A 20,909-nucleotide genomic window follows, 5' to 3' on the forward strand; every position below is an offset into this window, starting at 1 on the left:
ACGCTGGGCAGGCGGGTTGGTGACCGCAGGGCTGACTTTGTCGCACCGAAGACGCTACAGCCCGTCTTTTAAATAGCTTACCTATTAGGTATTCTATTTACGGTTATTCTATTTATTTGCATTCTATGAGACCACTAGCTCTGCCCCGTGTTAATTTAAGGAAAAATATACTAAAATATGATATAGCCTATAACATTGCTGCAAACAAACGGATTTTCTGCTTTATAATAGGTATTAGTAGTTACCTATACGTAGCTTGCAAAAGCCGTGGATTTTTTTTTTGATGTTTCATTAATTTTATGTTGTTTATTTACTAAAGACCAAATTTATGCCTAGATATTTAAAATTAAAAAAATATTCGACTACGATTAAATATCGGTTCCAATATTTGATTGTTCTAAATCTAAAGTAAACCAGCAATGAAGAAAAGGCTAAACAGTTGTCAATAATGTTGTGTCATTGGTGTCAATTCATGACACCTCTAATAGTAGGTACCTACCGAGAATATAATATAGCTCGTAAATATATTATTTGCATAAAACTCTGGATTTTTTTTGTACGCATAAGAGTAGGTACTTATCTATTGATTGATTGAAACCTGCTTCGCCAAAGAGCACACTAATCCTTTTTATTAGGAGTATGTTTTTATTGTATTACTCAATTATAAAATTTATTAATAATTTAATAGTAACTGTATCACGTCGCGTTGGCGCAACGGTCATAGCACTGGTTTGTGGCTGTTGTGTTAGCGGTTGCCGGTTCGATCTCCGCACGTGACAAACATTTGTATTTGCCATACAAGTGTTTGCCATGGTCTAGGTGTTTGTGCAGTCCTTGTGGGTCTCCAAACCACGCCTCGAAGCGCACGTTAATCCGTCGGCCCCGGTCGTTATCATGTACATCTGATAGCGATCGTTACTCATAGTAGGGAATATATCCTTCAACCCGTATTGGAGCAGCGTAGTGGATTAAGCTCTGATCCTTCTCCTACATGCGGAAAGAGGTCTATGCCCAGCAACGGGATGAAGTGGTGGCTGAAGCGTTAAGCGTAAATTGTATTTACTCAAAATAAAATCTTTTGCCTCTAAATAACATACATTCACTATCCAATACTAATCGTGTGATTCATCCAGTCAAAATTTCACATTAATATAAATTGAACGCGGCTCAATAATTCTACTAAAATCAATAAATAATAATACCGTTCCGAGTTTATCAGTCAATCAATGTTACACCCTTTACCACTCGAGCTGTCCAAACCAATACAATAAACAAGCTATCTTCAACAATACATTATTCCTACTTATCTATGACCATAACACGAAACCGGGGATCTATTTTATTATAAAGTGCATTGTCTATGGAGGAGCTCGGTCGACCGAACGTAAATAATTTAACTGTCTTAAAAGATTCAAAAATAGTTCCAAACATTGCCCCCCTTAATATGTACACCATTTGTCAGGCCATAACTGGATTTAAACGGTGCGTTACAATATTGCGGGACACGCCTCTCGACATACATATAGTGCTCTCTTTTCAACTCGACTCCAAAGTCAGATAGAGCTTGCAGCGATCTCTCTCTTGCGAAAGATATTCCATGTGTTTACGTCGCTTTGAATTAGATGAAAATGATGTAACTACATCTAATTACCATTTGGATTTGAACTTTATCGCAAAAAGCATAGAGGCTAATTTGGAACACGAAGGAACGCAATGGGGGAAGCGTTGAAGCGGGACGGATCAGGAGAGAGATAGAGCGAACCATTCTGTTAAAGTTAGTGAGTCCAAACGAGTTTTTATGTTTGGAAATCGTATTAAGCTTTTGTCGGAAACTGTTGCACTCAACGGGCATAGTTGAGGCGTTTGTGCGGTCAAACTATCACGTTTGAAGAGGTGGGGCAGCTGATTGGCTCGTTTTTGCTGATATCGTGTTTTGGTTCGGTCGCGCGTGGTCGGATAACGCGGGAACTTTTTGAACATACAATTTAGACAACCAAAAATTAAATTAGTGTAATAATTTTAAAATGTCGATTTATTAACAGTGAACTTAGAGTGCCAGTCATTAGTATCAAAATGTCGTCTGTTCATTCGGATGACGATCAGGAAGAGATCAACGTGGACTCTGATAGTAGACTATCAGGTCAATATGATAGGAGCATCGCTTCAGAAGATCGTGATTCTGAACACAGTTTTAACGAAAGATATAGGGATTCTCCTAATGAACACATGACGGATACGCAACAGCGAGTGAACCTACCTTTCAGTATATCACGGTTATTAGGTAAACAGTTTGAAGATATAGACAAACGGCGGAATTCCGGGGAGAGTGATGATAGAAGTGATCAAGATACTGAGTCGGAAAGTGCTAAAGACGATGCTAAAGAGACTGGGTTGCCTTTAAGTTTTTCTCATAATCCAGGACTTTATCCAAATGGCAGTTTGTTACTACGACCAGGGCTAGGTCTAGGTGGAGGTTACGGTTTTCCCAGTAACCCGGGGGTTGTAAGAGTGCCGGCTCATAGGGCTTTGGGTGCTTTGGGTGCGTGGGGCGTAGCCCTAGACCCAATGAGGCAAGCTGCAGCTGCTGCATTTGCGCATCAAGTTGTGAAAGACAGGTTAAATGGTGAGTAAATTATGTTTCCTATGGACAATATATTTTTATTTTTCTGAATATACTTAATCATGGATTCGAGTTAAATGTAAGTAATGAAATATAAAATATAATTATTTTATTTTGCGTGAAATTTTTTAATCCAAATTATTAATTGGATGTATTGTTGTAACATACACACTGTCATCTGTCCCTGAAGTAAGCAACTTAATGAATAAAACATATATAAATAAACATTATATATAACACTCAGACTTGAGATGGGAATCGAGCCCACAACTCTTGGAGCAGAAACCAGGGTCACTAGAAACTGCCCCATCAGGCTAGTCGACACTTTTTGAAAAGTATAAAAAATGTTTATAACAATAAAATAAATATGTGTGCTTGTATACATTGATTCCCGATACCAATATATAACACATTCGCATATGAATAATATAAATCAAAGCAAGTTTTGGATACATTTTAACAACCTAAAATTTATCTTTATTTTTATATTATTATATTTATAACATGATCCATTTTTAAAATCTAAATTTTTCTTATTCGAATACATTAGTAAATTTCATCCTAAATTTTGGTTATTCATGTTGAATATAAAAAAACTCTTTCGACAAACATTATTTTATAAAAGAAATTCTACAGATAACGCGACTAAAATTTTGTTAACGTTCGAAAATCTCTATAACACAACGAAAATTAATCTCAAAGCCATAAATCTTTTTAAGTAGTGTGTAAATTGTATCTTTACTCAAAAGATAAGGGAAAAAAAAGAAAACAAAATTGTCTGTCTGAATTTTATGCAATCTGTGTCGTCTACACATATCCAACAATTATGGTGTAGTGACCTATCTATGGTTTGCTTTTTTGGGTGCTTTTTCCGGTTAAGGCGCCTCTACTGTAATTTGTCGCGCCGTTTGTGGATTTTAGAAAAAAAGCTTTTTAACTTTTAGTGGAGACTAAGTTAATCTTTGTTGAGATTTTTTATATGTTCGTATTTATTAGTTCAGAAGTACAAGTAGAAGTACAAGTTATATAATATATATTTTTTAATTTGATACTACGTATTGCACTAATATTCTATAGAAATAAATAAAATTGAAGTGTCTGTTTGTAATATTATAATAACCGCTTTTTAATAAATGCAAATGGATGTATACCTACACGGTACATATACCAAAATAATTTTTTTACAATTTTTGTCTGTCTGTCTGTTTATTCCGGCTAATCTCTGAAACGGCTGGACCGATTTTCGCGGGAGTTTCACTGGCAGAAAGCTGGTGTAATAAGAAGTAACTTAGACTAATTTCTCTGACAATAACTCGGCGAATTGAACTATAACTTTCTTCTTAAATTCCACGCGGACAAAGTCGCGGTCTCAGCTAGTGAGCTTATAAAATTCTCGCTATGGTGTCAGTTTTTAGGCAGATTTTATTTGCGTGGGCATTAGCGTTTATTTTAAATGTTATCTAGATACTTTTTAAATGATACCTATTTATGAGAATTCTATACTATAGAAATATATATTATTAATGTAGATATCCATATAAACTTGCTTTAATAATGGTTTTTTCTGTTGAATATTTTTATATTAAAAATATTAGTTATTTTTGTTATATTTTTTAACTACTTTTGTGATTATACCTCTTAATATTTATTATATGTAATGTATTCTCGTTATTTTGTATGTAATTTTAGATGTAGCATATTGTTATTTGTATATAGTACTGTGTGGCTACGGTACTAAAGAATATAGCCACCCTCTCTCTTCCCGTGGGTGTCGTAAGAGGCGACTAAGGGATAACACAGTTCCGCTACCACCTTGGAACTTAAAAGCCGACCGATGGCGGGATAACCATCCAACTGCTGGCTTTGAAATGCACAGGCCGCAGACGGGCAGCAGCGTCTTCGGTGCGACAAAGCCAGCCCTGCGGTCACCAACCCGCCTGCCCAGCGTGGTGACTATGGCAAAACACATGATTTCACGTTATTTTTGGCGTGAACTTGTGGAGGCCTATGTCCAGCAGTGGACTGTATAAGCTGTAATGATTGTTATTTGATCTAGGTTACTAATACATATAATATTAGGGATATTGATATCATTATTTGCGTTAAGTCCTTTAAGCTGAGTCAGTATTATATAAAAAAATTATTCTCCTATTTTCTACATGTACAGGTATCTGTTGTATTATTATTTATTAACGCCGAAGAAAAATCGCTTATATTTCATAAAATTATCTTTAAGCAAGAAATAAAAAAGTACCGCAACTATTAAAACTTTTCAACGAAAAAAAGATTACAAGCAATCAAATCGGAACGCGTGTAAAACGGAATTGGGTATTTTTTGCGACCACCCGGTTCCGAGGAAGTGCGGACGTCCACTCTATAATTGAGACGATCGGCAGCGTGCGTGCGTCGGAAATATTGATGTGGTGACTAAAAAACACCTTTGTCATTGTAGCGCAAATAATTTGACAGCTATTTCTTTAATCGCCAGTTCTTTTGAAAAGGAAGTTACAAACTTTTTTATTTTTTATTTTTAAAGCTTTATGGAACTGGTATTTGTTCTCTGTGACTTTTGCGATAGAATAAAAATATGATAATGTTTTAAAATTATTTCAGAATAAGATTCGTAGTATAACATTAAAATATTTAATGTTATAGTCGTTAAAGACAAAATAGGTATATATTTAAATTTCGTATAAATTTTTTGGTCATTTTAAAACAAAACAAAACTTGATGATATTTTAAAATTTTAACACAATGTTTTCATTTTAATTTTTTTACGGAAATTTTAATCTAAGAAAATAATATGACTATTTTCTACTATAAGTATAAAAATTCTAATTTGCGTTGAAGATTTTATTACCCACGCAATTAATAATAAATAATGATACTATTTTAACTTCATTGTAGAAGACACTATGACGGCTTTTTTAATTATTATTTTATAAACATTTTTAATTAATTTTAATAGTGATAGATAAAAATAAATTATCTTCTTAATGAGGTAATTTGATATTTTATTTGAATATTTATAGCCGCCAGTAATATTGAGAGATCCTACAACTAAGCAAAAAAAAGTTTATTAGTATTGTTATAATTTCTTATTAATTAAATAGCAATAAAATCTTTAAAATATAGATTTAATCATATGGTATAAAATTGCTAATTTTTGTTATCAACATTTATAAATATACAAAAATGCCAAATATATAAAAAATACTAAAATAATATACTCTTGACATTTGTTTCTTCTTCTTCTTCTTCTTCTTCTTCTTAAAATGGCTTTCAATAGTGCCAAATGAGGACAGATGATTTCGCCAATGTCACGTAGAATGGAGAATACACGAAGGAGATTGATCGGTGCGTTCGAGATTACATTTGTTTACATGACATTTGTTTTATTTTTCTTAAAACATCTAGTAGGTATTTGTGAAATTCTTATAATATGTAATGTCATATCTATTTTACATAGGTATTACATATCCCAATCAATGGTAAACTAATTTTGATAAATAGTTTCAAAATCCTTTGTTACCAGAATTTTTTTGTTGTTTATAGTTAGTTTCACCAATTTATTATAAGTCAACATGTCCCTTTACGAGGACAAGTACCTGTAGTTTGTAGGACTAGTTTAAAATTTTTTTATATCGTTTTATTTTTATTGATTTAGACATAAATAAATACTAACTAAATGATCTGTTGATAAATCCGATCAATGACGACCACTATGGTCTATTGGTGTACGTGCCGTGTTGGCGCCGGCGGTCGCGAGTTCGTTTCTCGCTCGGAGTGAATATTTGTATTTGTACAAATATTAAATATTTATATCCAGCCTGGGTGTCTGTCCCTGTGTGTCCCCCCTCCCCGTGCCTCGGATTACAGCTGGCGGTACCGGTTGTTATCATAGACTGGAATATATACATTAATCTGCAGTGGAGCAGGGTGGGGATTAAGCTTCCTTTTCCTACATCTAGAAGGAACTCTATGCTCAGCAGTGGGATATTACAGGCTAAAGCGTAGCGTAGCGCTCGTAGGTAACGTTAAGGGTAGGACCGGCAACGCACCTGCGATGCTTCTGTAGTTGCAGACGTCTATAAGCTAATTTTACCATCTAAATACTAATCGCTTACCATCAAGTGAGCTATGAGCTCGTTTACCGACCTAGTCGTATAAAAAAAGAACACACCTATATCTATAAAAATTTCTCATATGTGTGGAGGGAAGCAAGCAACAGCTTATTGTTTGTGATAACTGCTTCAATCCGTTGTAGACATATTTTTAATTTTTTAAAGGTGTTTGTCACCGATTAAAACAATATAAAGTAGGAAGCTAAGTTTGAAGAGAGAAAGCTAAAGCTGTGGTCAGCGTCGTTACCGTTTAGCAAACAATCGATAATTTGTCACTCTTTTTAAAATCGGTGTATCGGAAAAGTTTTTATAAAGCATAGTGAAACTCTTTTTGAATCTTCTCTTGATATTACTGTTAAGTGAATGAAACCTTTTTCTTTTCACAAAACTATTAAGGGTAGTGACTATTTCTACCAATGTTATAACTCTCTGTCATGATATTAGTGTCACTGGCTTTAAGGTCCTACTAATGGTCCTATTATTCATACTACATAGTTTTATAATTTAGGTCATATATTTCAGTCTTTCAGCATGTCTATCGTGTATCATCTGTTATTTTAATTGGTAGTTTTTTACTAAGAGATGTATTTTCTTTCTTGTTTGGGATTTTGGTCGATCTTTGTTTCTATGTAGCTTGCAAGTTGTTTCGTAATATGAAGTTAAGTGAGTCATATTATGTTGAAATATTGATGTTTATATATTATGATATAAAGAGGTTTATTTGTCACTAGCTGTGCCCGCGACTTCGTACGCGTGAACTTTAACAAAAAACTGTTGTTCAATTCGCAGAGTTTCTAAAATGAAAGTAGCTTATGTGACTCCGTACTACATCAGCTATCTGCCAGTGAAAGTTCCGTCAAAATCGGTCCAGCCGTTTCAGAGATTAGCCGGAACAAACAGACAGACAGACAGACAAAAATGTTATTTTGGTATATGTACCTTGTATCGTGTATATCCATATGTATTTAGCAAAAAGCGGTTATTTTAATATATAAACAGACACTCCAATTTTATTTATTTGTATAGATAAGAAAAATACAAGTTTACTTAAAATTAGTATTATAATATATATCATTTTATGGCGTAGTATGTAAAATATGTTTGAACTATATTTTTATGGGAAAGGTGTCTAGTTTATTAGTATAAGGTAACATTTTTGATATAAGATAGAAAATAAATAAGAAGATTGCCTGTTTGATATTTACCTAACTCTTTTCAGATTAAGGAAATGTGTTCAACATTATTATAATTACCCACATCTTCAAATGTAATTTATACGTAATATCAATTTTCCTCTGTCGTATATAATATAACAACATATTACTTTGAGTTTACGATTAAATTGCCCATAGGTAATGAGCATCTTTAGAATTGTTTCTAATTCAGTAACATTTGTAACTTATTGTTGGTCATATCTTGAAATATTTAATAATACTTTTCAAATGATTAAGTTAGCTATACTAAATAGTAATGGTACATAAAATATTAGTAGATGTATGCATGTAAAATATTAGCAGATCACTTCTCTAATAAATTAATAAATACCTATAGATATATCATTTAAGTAACTCCTATTTCGTTAAAAATATAAATACGAATGGGTAGATTAAATATAACCGTTTTTTTTTTGGTATCGCAGGGGAACCCATTTACGGGTGATATCCAGGATGCCGGAGTAGGCATTCCTAGACCGTATGTCGGCTTCAGCACTTGGGGGTAATATAACCACCTCTACTAATATTAAGCAGCCGTTAATTTCAGGAACTACTCGTTCGAATTAAAAAAACATGTGTTGGATAGCTCATTTACCGAGAAAGGCTATAAGCCATTTTTTTCCTTAAATTAACTCGAGTTAAAATGACACGACTAGTATTTAATAAACCGGAACTGAAACAATGAAATGTAAATTCATCCTCCTAATATACTAACACTCATCAAAGACAATAATTCTTTATTTGACAATCTTGTCCGTAAATTAAATAATAGAGACTCAAATCGTTATTATATCCACTGAAGCAGTATCTATTTCCTTTCCTAATCCTATTTCCCTATCAATAAACATTTTCTCGATTGTCGATCGTTTCTCGATCAATGGAGAGTGTAATTGGCCATGTTCTCGTAATGAGCGGTCGTTTCCGCCCTAACTGCCATTAGGAACCGCAGGTTTACTTAATGCTTACTTTGCAACTTGGATAAGGTTTATACACGATCGAGGTAATTAGAACGTTACTTTACTTTACTTTAATTTTGTTTGATTTTTATGTGATATTATTTAATCAATTGATTTATAGTCTTACATACCTACATTTTAATTATTTAGTAATCATCATCATTAATATTTCTGCCTATTGCAGTCCACTGCTGGACATAGGCCTCCAAAAGTTCGCGCCAACTATCTCGTATGTTGCCCATAGTGACCACGCTGGGCAGGCGGGTTGGTGACCGTATTTAGTGATAACTACTGTTAAATGTAATACCTGCCCAGTGCATGGTTGTCTCACTTTTTGATATAAAAAATTTGTATGTAAAACTTAAAAAATATATAAACAATCGATATACATAGGTTATTTTTAAAATAATTTTTTGCACATTTTAACTCGAATCAATGAAAAATTATTAAACATAGCAATGGTACGAAAAAAATATACGAGTACATAGCAGTACTAGAAATTTGTATTTTAACCCTAAGCTTAACAAATTATTTTATTAATTGATTTTTGGTTATTTTACATTTTTTTTTCTATATTAAACCTCTTTTCGTTTATAAATATGTACCTATCTACATTTGTATTGGCTTTCCCTAGCCTTTATCGTAATGTTATTAACGAAAACTATCAAAAACCAATTTGAATATATCACAAGTAAGGTTTTCTGTCACGTCTTATCGTGGTATCGCATCAACATCACCTTGTACTTACGTTTTTGAGCTTCATTTACATTTTTATCACTTCGATCGAGATTTTATCTAAATTAAATAGTTCTACTCTTTTGTTTGTGTATGTATGTTTGTGCATTGACCTCCAATCTTAGAAATATGATGAATTTTATTTATTGTCTATTTTATACTGATAAAAAAAGTGTTGAAAGTGTTGAAATATTTTCTTTCTCTTTGCAGAAAACAGGTTTTTTGTCAATTTATTTTCATAGCATTAAGATCCGTACTTTATTTAACAAGTATCTAACCACTCCAAAATATTTATTTTAAAACTTTTAATATTCTAAATTGCCTGTAGGATAAACGTAATGCATGATTTTAACCATAGGTGTGGGCAATATAGAGCCCGTGGATGATAATTTAATTAAAAAAAAATTGATATTTTACTAATTCTCTATATAAACGAATATTAATCACTGATATGTGTGTAGGCGTTTAACTGTCGAACGACCGTAACAAACTAGACATAGAGTTTTGAGAACTCGTGTCCGATATTATCAAGACAAAGTTATCAAAACGAAATTTAAAAAATATATTTACTCAACTAATTAGCAACAGTAGCAATATTGTACTAAATACACAATTATGATAAAGATAAAATTAATCTGCTGATAGAAATTAAAGGTATTAAGTGGATTTATAGCTATACGTGCAGTCAATCATCTTTACCAACATAAGAAAAATCAACAACTTTTTTTAGAACATATACATAACATAGTTTATGCTTACTTATTCGTAGGGTAGCAGCTATATAGGAAAATGGTTATAAACAATCTTTATCCACATTATATTTATCATGAAGTAAAATAAATTATATTGCAGCATGATAAGATCAAAAAGTCCTAAAAATATCAGTCTGCTGATTAAAATCAGCAACCAATAATGTTTAAATAAAACCAATGATGTTTAAAAGTTGACAACTCTCCTGTATGTCACGACGGCCATGTTGATTTCCTGTTCATGATAATTTATTTTAAAATATAAATAAAATTGGAATGTCTGTTTGAAATATTAAAATAACGGCTTTTTACTAAATGCATATGGATGTATGCACGGTACATATACCAAAATAACATTTTTACCATTTTTGTCTGTCTGTCTGTCTGTTTGTTCCGGCTACTCTCTGAAACGGGTGGACCAATTTTGACGGGATTTTCACTGGCAGATAGCTGATATAGTAAGGATTAACTTAGGCTATTTTTATTTTAGAAATTTATTTATTTTATAACTCTGCAAATTGAAAAAAAATATTTTTGTTACATTCCACGCTGACGAAGTTGCGGGCACAGCTAGTTTTAAAATAAGACTACAACCAGTACGAAATTAATTCATTATTTATAGTTTTATTATTCATTTGGCTATTTAGTTCCATATGGGCTCGTTATTAGTTAAGTGAAAAGTTTAAAACCATTTTAAAAATAGTCGACAATGTTTTTTAACTAAAACAATATTTCTGTTCAATATTTTAAAATTACATATTACATGATACTTAAGCTTTTTATTTATTTAATTTTTTTTTAATTATATTTTGTTAACTGTTTTTGCTATTTAGGTATTGAATTTGTTTTATATTTTTGTATTTACCATTACAAATTGTACTATTATTTGGAACTGGATTCTCATAATCTTAATATAAATGTTACACTACAACAATGACTGAAGTACGTATTTGTAGTAGAGTTTTAAATGTCATATTAGGTACGTTACATCGCGGCGGGCAGTAGCAGCCATTTTGAAAAATACGATGAAACACCTGCATTAAATTTATTTTAAGGCTGATTAGTTTACCGCTTCAGTTTTATTTGTATCGAAAGTATTATTGAATGTAAAAAACACTTTTATTAAAATTAATATTATTTATTTTATGGCGAAACTATTGTAATTGTTTATTAACACTTCTGACTAAAAAGAGTACATTAAAATATAATCTTACATAATAAAAAATTTGACTTTATCTTCATGTTTTTTTATTAAATTAATAAATTAAAGAAAATTTTAGCCTCTTGATTATTATAAGCGGTAAATCATGATGCTATCGCTCTATAATTTAATGTATCTTTTAGATTAAAATATAGAATGTTTATGTATGTAACGCACTACAAAATTATCATTTAAAATATTTTATTAATTTTGCAACTTGCAACAAGGTGCCGACCCTAGTCTATACATGCAATACATGACAGTTACAAGATAAATATTTTTGTATTACAACGAATAAGTTGGTCAAGATAATGAGACTAGGCTGATAAAAACAACTGGATAAACGACTAGCTTTCCGCCGCGGCGTCGCCCGTGTGGACCACATGATTTTGACTGTACTGTTTTCTCCCGTTAACAACAGCCATGTTACTCAATAATAACACTGCATTCTACTGATGCAAGAAATTTAAAACGGTCCAGTAGGTTTTGAGTTTAACCACAATAAACAAACTATAAAAAATATCTTTTCTCTTTATAATCTTAGTACAGACGGACACATCAACTATACACCCGTGTTTCAGAAACTTCCTATATCCAACTAGTCTTACAAATTTAAACATGATATGTAAAAATAAATTACTTTAATTAAGGTTTTATATGCGCAAAGAAATTGTTTTTAGTGACCTGTTTGTTTGTACTGAAGTCACCTCTTTAATATCTCTTGACAAATAGGTACACCTGTCATAGAAAAACCTTGACCTTCTGACAAAACTTTTCAACCTCGCAAATAATGTCAAATAATACAGGCGCATATTTTGTGGATTATTTATAGTATTCCATACAACATGTCATTTCTATGTGTCCGTTCAATGTGTCAGTAGCTCTGTTCGGTTTATTGACATCTTTCCTAATTCTGGATGTTCTATTAGGCATAGGCCTTCAATACTACAATAGCTACAGCTCATATTGTTTGAGTATTACTATAAGTAGTAAAGTCTTCTATATTAAGTTTTGCCAATTAAGTGACATAACATTTAACAAGAAATTAACCTAGTTCAAGATTGTAGTAATCGTCAGCAATTTTTTAATTCAAATGCAATTAAATCTTTAAACTCAATTTCTACTAATAAAGGTATTGGTACGAAGAATATTCGTATGTATGTTTTGTTTTAGCTGCAAGTCATTGTTAATTTTACAATTATATTTTAACAGCTTGAATCTTACTGCAACATCGGCGAAATATTGGGAATCTCGAAATAATTGGCAACGAGATCGAGAACTGAGATACGACAAGTCCGATAGTCCGAATAGTTAATAATTAAACTATTATAAAAAAGTGACCGCGATAGGTTAAGAAACATGTACTAAATTATGTTTATTTTTTTTTCGTTTACCTTTCGTTGGCCTAGCCGCTAGTGGATTTATATTCAAATATAACTTATGATTGTTTTAATGCAACTTTTTAACTTGATTTCTACTACTAATAATAATAAACGGCTTCCATAATATGGCCGTAGAAGAATGTGAATTCTGTGTGATCCCTCACACCGAAAACACATGCAACATGAAAGCACAGACGCACAGACTACGACGAATATCTGTATGGCGTACGTAAGTATTAGGTCATATGCGTGTATAATGTATTTTAACACAAGTGCTGTAGTCAATTGCTGTGACTACTTTACGTATCTGTCGTCACTTTTATTAATTTATAAATGATGTACATTGGCACCCAGCTAAATATGTGATAGTGGCATAATGTACATACCTTTTTTTTAATGCTGGAAAATACATTTACGCACTGACCCCGTCACCCGAAGGCGACGGGAGTGTGAGGCTCCCGGCGGAAGGTGCAATGCCAGACTACTCACTAAAAACCAGCGGTACCCTCATCGTCGTTGTGGGACGCCACGGGATCGCTAACGCACGCAACCGTGACATAATGTACATACCTAGCATTAAGTCGAATCTGTACTCGTAGGTTACCTACTCATAATATCGACGACACTAATGTCATTTAAAACTCGAATGGGTTTATGTAGCATCTTACTGATATTTGGTCTTTTATATATTTTAATAAATAAATAAAATATACAAAAAAAACTTCTGCAATTTGGTAAATCATTTTACTAAATTTATTTCTTATGCAAATGTAGTAGTAGGAAATGAAATTAATTTAGAAATTCACACTAAATTGTCTCATTTAAACTAAAATTTCCATTTAATATTATTATTGTTTGTTTTAAACGGCACACGCCTACGCATATATGTAGACGTTTTCTAAGGATGTTTCGTTAAGCGCTAGTTTTCAAAGCATAGAATTTTTGCTCAATGTGTTTTATCGTCCATCAAATATCATGGATGATATTATAAAATGACATTGTATTATAATCATCTAATTAATATGTTAACTAACGGGCGAATTCTTTGAGTTTTGAATTTTACCGCGTGAAATAAAAAACGGGATGAAAATGGTAATCATCGAAATATGTCCCAATTTCGTCATATAAGGACTATGTATGTATGTAGGTAGGTAGAGGTAAGTATATATGCTGAAAAAGTTTTTATTTTATTTATAAGGATTAAGGATTCGATGATTCCACATTCGAAATTGCTTAAGAATTCGTAAACTTAATTACCTATTTAAGATATAATATGAACAATAGTTTTAATTTTGTTGAGAAAGGTTTATAGGTCATAGAACGTCACGCAATATTTAAGAACGAAGCAATCACCACAAACATAAACTAATTTTAACCCTACTTAAAATAAATGTAGGTAATACACGTTTTTATTTTACATCAGTATAGTGATAGACATATGTGCTGTCCGTTTCATGGTATGCGGTAACCGTAGTCCATGGATATCTACAGCACAATAATCACCACAAGCGCGCTTCCACCTCTACCATATTGTCATCACAACGCATCCCCAAGAGTTCCGTCTACCTTACCCACACAACAACACAAAACAACTTGAGAGTGTAGCGACATCTATCGAGCAGCATACGAACTTAGGGAACTAGAGAAAACTGACGTATTCTACATCGCGCTATCAAAGTTATCAAAGTGATTGAGTATATATACAAGAACCCGACAATAACCGTTGGGGCAGTAGCCCCCCAGACACAACACCCATCTGGTCAGAGGATCCTCCCTTTCCAGTGGTGGATGAGGAACTTAACACCCTGTTCCTCGCGCCACGAAAAGAGCAATGTTATTAGCTGTGATCTTCTGTTAGGTTGAGATAATTCCCTGACAGTTCAAGTGTATTGAATATAGTGAAATGGACGACACTAAAATATTACTTATCAAATGAATATCTTTAACCATTTATAACTTATTTATCATTAAAAGAATATTATTATTTATCTATACAACAAAATTGTGGTTAAAGCACGTCCATTATAAATTGAAGTTCATAAATAAATTGATTTACCTTAGTGATTTAATATTGCATTTACAATGATTCGACTTGAGAGCCTTTGGCACAGTTTGCAGTGACCCTGCTTTTTGCTCCAGGTTTATGGGTTCGATTTCCACTCAAGTCTAAGAGAAATATGTATCTATATGTCACCTAAAACACAAACATTCAATTACCTAATTACCTTAGGAACAGACGGCCGTACGTGTTGAAAGCGTTCAGTAATTTATTTCTATGTAATAAAATTAAATATTATCGGAAGACGTAGTTACTAGCGTTTCATAACTAGTCTAACAACCAATCACTCAATAGTTTCATTCAAAGTGACGGTTTGTTGACATTTGTGCTTTATCTAGAGTTATTTCCTTGTTATTAATTAATACTTTGACGAGTGAAGGAAAACCATTAGTCAATATCAGTTATAGTAATATTATAATTGTGTGTGGTCGCAAACGAAAAAAAAACCGACTTCAATTTCATCGACAAGTAACACAAATTATCAAATATTACTCAAAAACTAGTTATCAGATCCCGATCAAATAATACTTACAAGATAAGTATCAGCTTTCGATTAAAACAAGAATCATCAAAATCGCTACACCCAGTGAAAAGTTATGCGGTAATATAACGTAAGTTGACGAAAAAATAGTACGGTAAATACGCATTATTAGGTATAACTTAAAAAGCACCTGTTTGATCGCAATTCGAATTGCGAACCACCTCCTTTTTTGAAAGTCGGTTAAAAATACAATCCAATTGAGAACCACTATTGTATTTGAAGTTATTTTTTTGTTTGATAATTAACACAAATATTATCTTACAGTAAAAACTGTTAGTGATATAGTTAGTTAGTTAGAAATGTTTATGTGATTGACTGAATAGCTTAGGCTTGGAACATACTATTATATTCGTGTATTTTTTACAATCTAGGTACCTTGAGAAACATAAAAGCGTTTAGGTAAAGAGACGTATGTAAAAATTGTCCTCTTCAGTAAATTTATTTTACATTTAAAAATATTTTGGTCTTCGGTGCGACAAAACCAGCCCTGCGGTCACCAACCCGCCTGCCCAGCGTGGTGACTATGGGCGAAACATACACTGTAAAAATTTTTTGTAAAATTATCATTTTTTTACTCAACATGAGATGGCTAAATTACTAATCAGTGTGTATGAATTCAAATTATAACACATTTTGAGTAATTTTCCAAGACATATGAGAAAATTTGCTAAGATGCGCTTTAATTTTACAATCTTAGAGTATAAATCTTACTTGTATTGTAATTTCACGGAACAGTTTATTAAATTTTAATAACAAACTTTGAAGATTTACCAAAATTTTTAGTAATTTGAGATACTATATTTTTTTTGTAAAATTACCAAATATTTTATAATTCGAATTACTGTGAAGTGTTTAGAAATTTACAAATTTTGTTATTATTTTTACAATTTGAACTGTAAAATTACACAATACATTGTAAAATTACTAAAAAATACTATTTGTCTGTTGCCATGTATAATTTTACTAAACAGGTTATCAATTTTCGATACCAAGCTCCTTAAATTTACTAACATTGTTTGTGTTTTGAATTACTAATTTTGTTGTAAATTTACAAAACAATATTGTAATTTAAACTACAATCAAAGTATTGAAAATTCAAAAAATTTTTTTGGTATTTTTACTATTCTTATTGTAAAATTACACAATGTATTGTAAAATTACTAAAAAATACTACTTGTCTGTAGCCATGTGTAATTTTACTAAACACGCTGTCGACTTTCGTTTCCAAGCTTCGTAAATTTACAAACATTGTGCGTATTTTAATTTAATCTGTGGTCTAGTAAGATTGTGAAACAATAGTTAAATTCGAATTCTAATGAATTCATTGGAAATTCAATAATCTTCTCATTAATTTTATTATTTTGACTGTAAAATTATACAGTGTTTTGTATAATTAACAGTATAATAGGGTAACTACTTTTTTAGATGAACCAAAATTGTTAGTATTTCGGTTTACCATAGTTTCTTGAAAGATTACAAAAAAAAATGTTTATTTACATATTATTGAAATTATTAAAAATTTATCAATATTTTTATATCATATTTATATGTAAAATTTTGATTTGAAAATTATATATAGTAAAGTTATGATTAATAAAGCATTTTTAACTTCCCTCTAAAAAAAATTAAAAATTTTTTTAAAAATCGGGAAGTTATTGGTTTTACCCCGTTTTTCGAAAGTCGAGTTTTCATCATATCTCGACGTTTAAAGGCCCTAGAAAGCTTCCCTGACTATTTTTACGAGGGTGTCTGTATGTCTGTGTGGATGTGTGTGTGTACGCATGTAAACCTCTTATAACTTTTGAACGGCTTGACCGATCGAAACGAGACTCGTGGCATTTGAAAGGGTTCCACTCAACTTAGACTTCCTGAAAATTTGAAGTGAATCGATTCGGTAGATTTTGAGAAATTTAAAAAAAAACCGCGAAAAAAAATTTTCGAAAATGATGTTTTTTTAGAATAACTTTTTGGCTATTGCACCGATCAATTCCATAACCTAATCAGCTCTTAAGCTCAAAAAACGACGTCGAATGCCGTTTTGCAAATCAAAATCGGTTCATTCGTTCGTGAGATATCGAAAACCAAAAAAATCGAAAAAATTAAAAAACAAGCGTTTCTTAGAATAACTTAGTGACTTTACGTCTCATCGGTTTCGCTCTCATTGTAACATTTTTACGCCTCAAAAAACTGCGTCGATTGCCGTCTTGAACATCGAAATCAAACCACGCGTTTTGCAGTTATGGCATTTCAAAAATTCGTCAAAAAAAACGTTTTTTCAAGATAACTTTGAAATTTTGAGACTTATCGATTTTGTTCTCTTCACAACATTTTTAGTACTCGAGAAACTGCGTCGAATAGCATTCAGAAAGTTAAAATCGGTCAATTGATGCGTAAGATATCGTTGTTGCAAAAGTTCTAAAAAAAATTTTTGAGCTCGAAGAGCTCAAAAATCATTAATGTTGAAGTGTTGATGAGCTCGCAGAGCTCAACAAAGCACTCCTGAACTTACTTCGGCGCGCTTCGAGTGTAGATAGCGGGAAGTTGCAAGGATGGCCTTCAGGGTCATCCTCTTTTCGAATTTTTTTTTTAACAAGTTATAAAGTTAGAAAATGTTGGTGAATTAGCTGGTTAGAAAATGAATTATCGAATACTTAATTTTTTTCCATTCAATCTTAATATATGTATTTAATTTTTTTCTTGCAGTTAAAAGTAATGATTTTTTTTCTCAGTTAAAGTTCTAATATAAGGAGAATAATTATGTATAAACTATCATTTAAAATATTAAATATTCCCTGACGGTTTTATGGGCTAAAAGTTCTTAGTATGCATAAAAAAAAATCATCGGTAAAATCATTTGATCTGTTATTTCTTTCTTAAACACTCACTTTTTTCATTTAACTAAAAAAATATGTAATCCATGATTTTTTTATGTTTACAAATAATTTTAATTATTTCGAATAAATAATAACTCAACATGATCGTGGAAATATTATTATTTTTTTGTACGAATTCAAGTCTCAAGCATCAGTTTTATGTTACTATGTGTTTGGTATTGTTTATCCCCAAGAAATAGAAGGGACACTCGAAGCAATTCAGCGGTGAGTAATAAAAAATGTATTCTAAAAACTTTTTTATAAATTAACTTTTTTTCTTTATACATAAATTTGACAAGTTCGTTCAAAAACAATATTATATTATGACACTTCTTAATTTTTCTGTAATATTATCACTTGTATACGGTTGTTAAGATCTAGAATTACACAAACGTTTCACAGTTTTCAAGAATATAATATTGTCAAATGATAAAGTTTATGATTTTACGTTAAACTAAATGAAAAGTTTCAAACTCAATCCTCGGTCTTCAAAAATTGATATTAGAGTTTACAATTTTGAGTAAATGAATAATATTGTTTCTCGATGAGCTTGTCAAATTAATCGACTGACTATTCTTGACTTTGACGTACTCTTTGACCCTCGCATTAAAATTTTTTCACATATTATCTTTCTTATCAGTATATTCGCTAGTTTTTTCTTAGTTATTTTTTCTTTTTTTTTGTATTATATGGCCAAAACTTGTTAATTTTTTTTCGTTCATTATTCTCTGTATCTACTCTTTTGAACTGGCCAGCCTTTTTTGCTGTATACTCTATTCCTTCCTCAGACTTAATATAATCCTTTTAATGGTTTTCCCTGTGCTGTGTTTCCATATAAATGCGTATTGTGTAATAGATTTTTGAAGACTTGTATTCTCTTTTCTAATATTCACACTCGTATATCCCATCTTAATACTCAATAATTAATACTTTATGACTTCCTCATCTTTCACAATCTCTGATCTCCTTCTGGACCGATCACTTCACCTCTCCTCAGTAAGTCGTACTTAATAAAGAATTGTGTTTGCTCTGGTAGTTTTTCCGTAACTATTTTTTCCTCTTATTCTTTTCAGTTGTACAAATTTGCTGTACTAGATTTTGTATTTCCATGATTTTCCTAAGAAGCATCCCGTAGCCTTATACCTTAGTCCTCAGATGATCTTTCAGAAGCAGTTCAACTTCCTCTGTGATTCAAGTCTTCTTAACTTCCATTCCTTGAATAATAATTACAATTTGCACTTTTATTTCTTTTTACTTGTTAAAATTTATTTAAGATTTAATTTTGGTTACAGATTGTTCTTACAAATTTGTCCACCCAAGGGTACAAAGAGAGGTGGTAAGAGAAAAGCAACGAAAATCCATCCTAAAGTCTTCAAACTGACTAAAGATATTGATTCCTACCTTGCTGATGAATCCGATGACTAGTATCCATAACTTGTTACTTTTTAATTAGATGATATAGGATAACTTTATTCTAAAATTAGTTTAGTTTATATTGTTCCATTACTATTATTTATAACTATATCGTTCAGCTTATTTTTGTCATTTTGGCGTAAATTGTTTATGATACTTTGTAAAGTATCAATATTATTTTATGCTGCTATTAGTATTACTATTTTATTTCCTCAATAAATGGTTTTATTAACGTAAACAATATGTAATAATTTTTATTTATATTTTAATTTTAAATTAATCAATTAAGTCCTATATTTTTAACGTTTAAATTATTTAAATTAACGACTTCCAGGATATTAGGAAGTATCAAAAATAAAATAACAGCAACAATAATAAGTTGGTAAAATAACATCAGATGTCTCTAGTTTTAAAAATCTCAATTGAAATCAATTGTACAGTACAATAAGAAAGCTACATAGTAAATTTACTAAACATTTTTATGATCAATTATTGATTAAAATTACAAAACTGTATAGTAAAATTACCAATCAAATTTTCTGTAACTGCTTGGCAAATTTCCAAAAATATTTTGTAATTTTATCAAACCCAATTCAAATGAATTGGTTGGTGTAGTTACGAAACTGCGTAGTAAATTTACTAAACATTTTTATGATCAATTATTGAATAAAATTACAAAACTGTATAGTAAAATTACTAATCAAATTTTCTGTAACCGCTTGGTAAATCTCCAAAAATATTTTGCAATTTTATCAAACTCAATTCAAGTGAATTAAGTAGTATAGTTACAAAACAGCATAGTAAATTTACTAAGCATTTTCATGATACATTCTTGAGTAAAATTACAAAACTGTATGATAAAATTACTATTTAAATCTTCTGGAACTGCTTGGTAAATTTCCAAAAACATTTTGTAATTTTCTCAAATTGAGTTGAAGCATTCTGTTTAGTAAATTTACTAAATTGTTTTGCGTTAAAACTTCCCACACATTTTTAGTAAGTTTACCAAAGAAATTTTTAACAGTGTCATTATAATGAGCTC

General features: G+C 31.2%; 1 protein-coding gene across 1 annotated transcript in view; it reads left to right on the forward strand.

The window, feature by feature from the left end:
• The first annotated feature begins 2,073 nt into the window (after positions 1–2,073).
• LOC123665170 (T-cell leukemia homeobox protein 2) overlaps positions 2,074–20,909 on the forward strand; it is a 54,569-nt gene continuing 35,733 nt past the window's right edge. The window contains exon 1 of the mRNA XM_045599513.1: positions 2,074–2,623. Within this exon, the coding sequence (XP_045455469.1) occupies positions 2,074–2,623 (550 nt within the window). The remainder of the gene's footprint in view (positions 2,624–20,909) is intronic.

The sequence above is a fragment of the Melitaea cinxia genome, chromosome 23, assembly GCF_905220565.1.
Source record: "Melitaea cinxia chromosome 23, ilMelCinx1.1, whole genome shotgun sequence".
Taxonomy (NCBI): Eukaryota; Metazoa; Arthropoda; class Insecta; order Lepidoptera; family Nymphalidae; genus Melitaea; species Melitaea cinxia.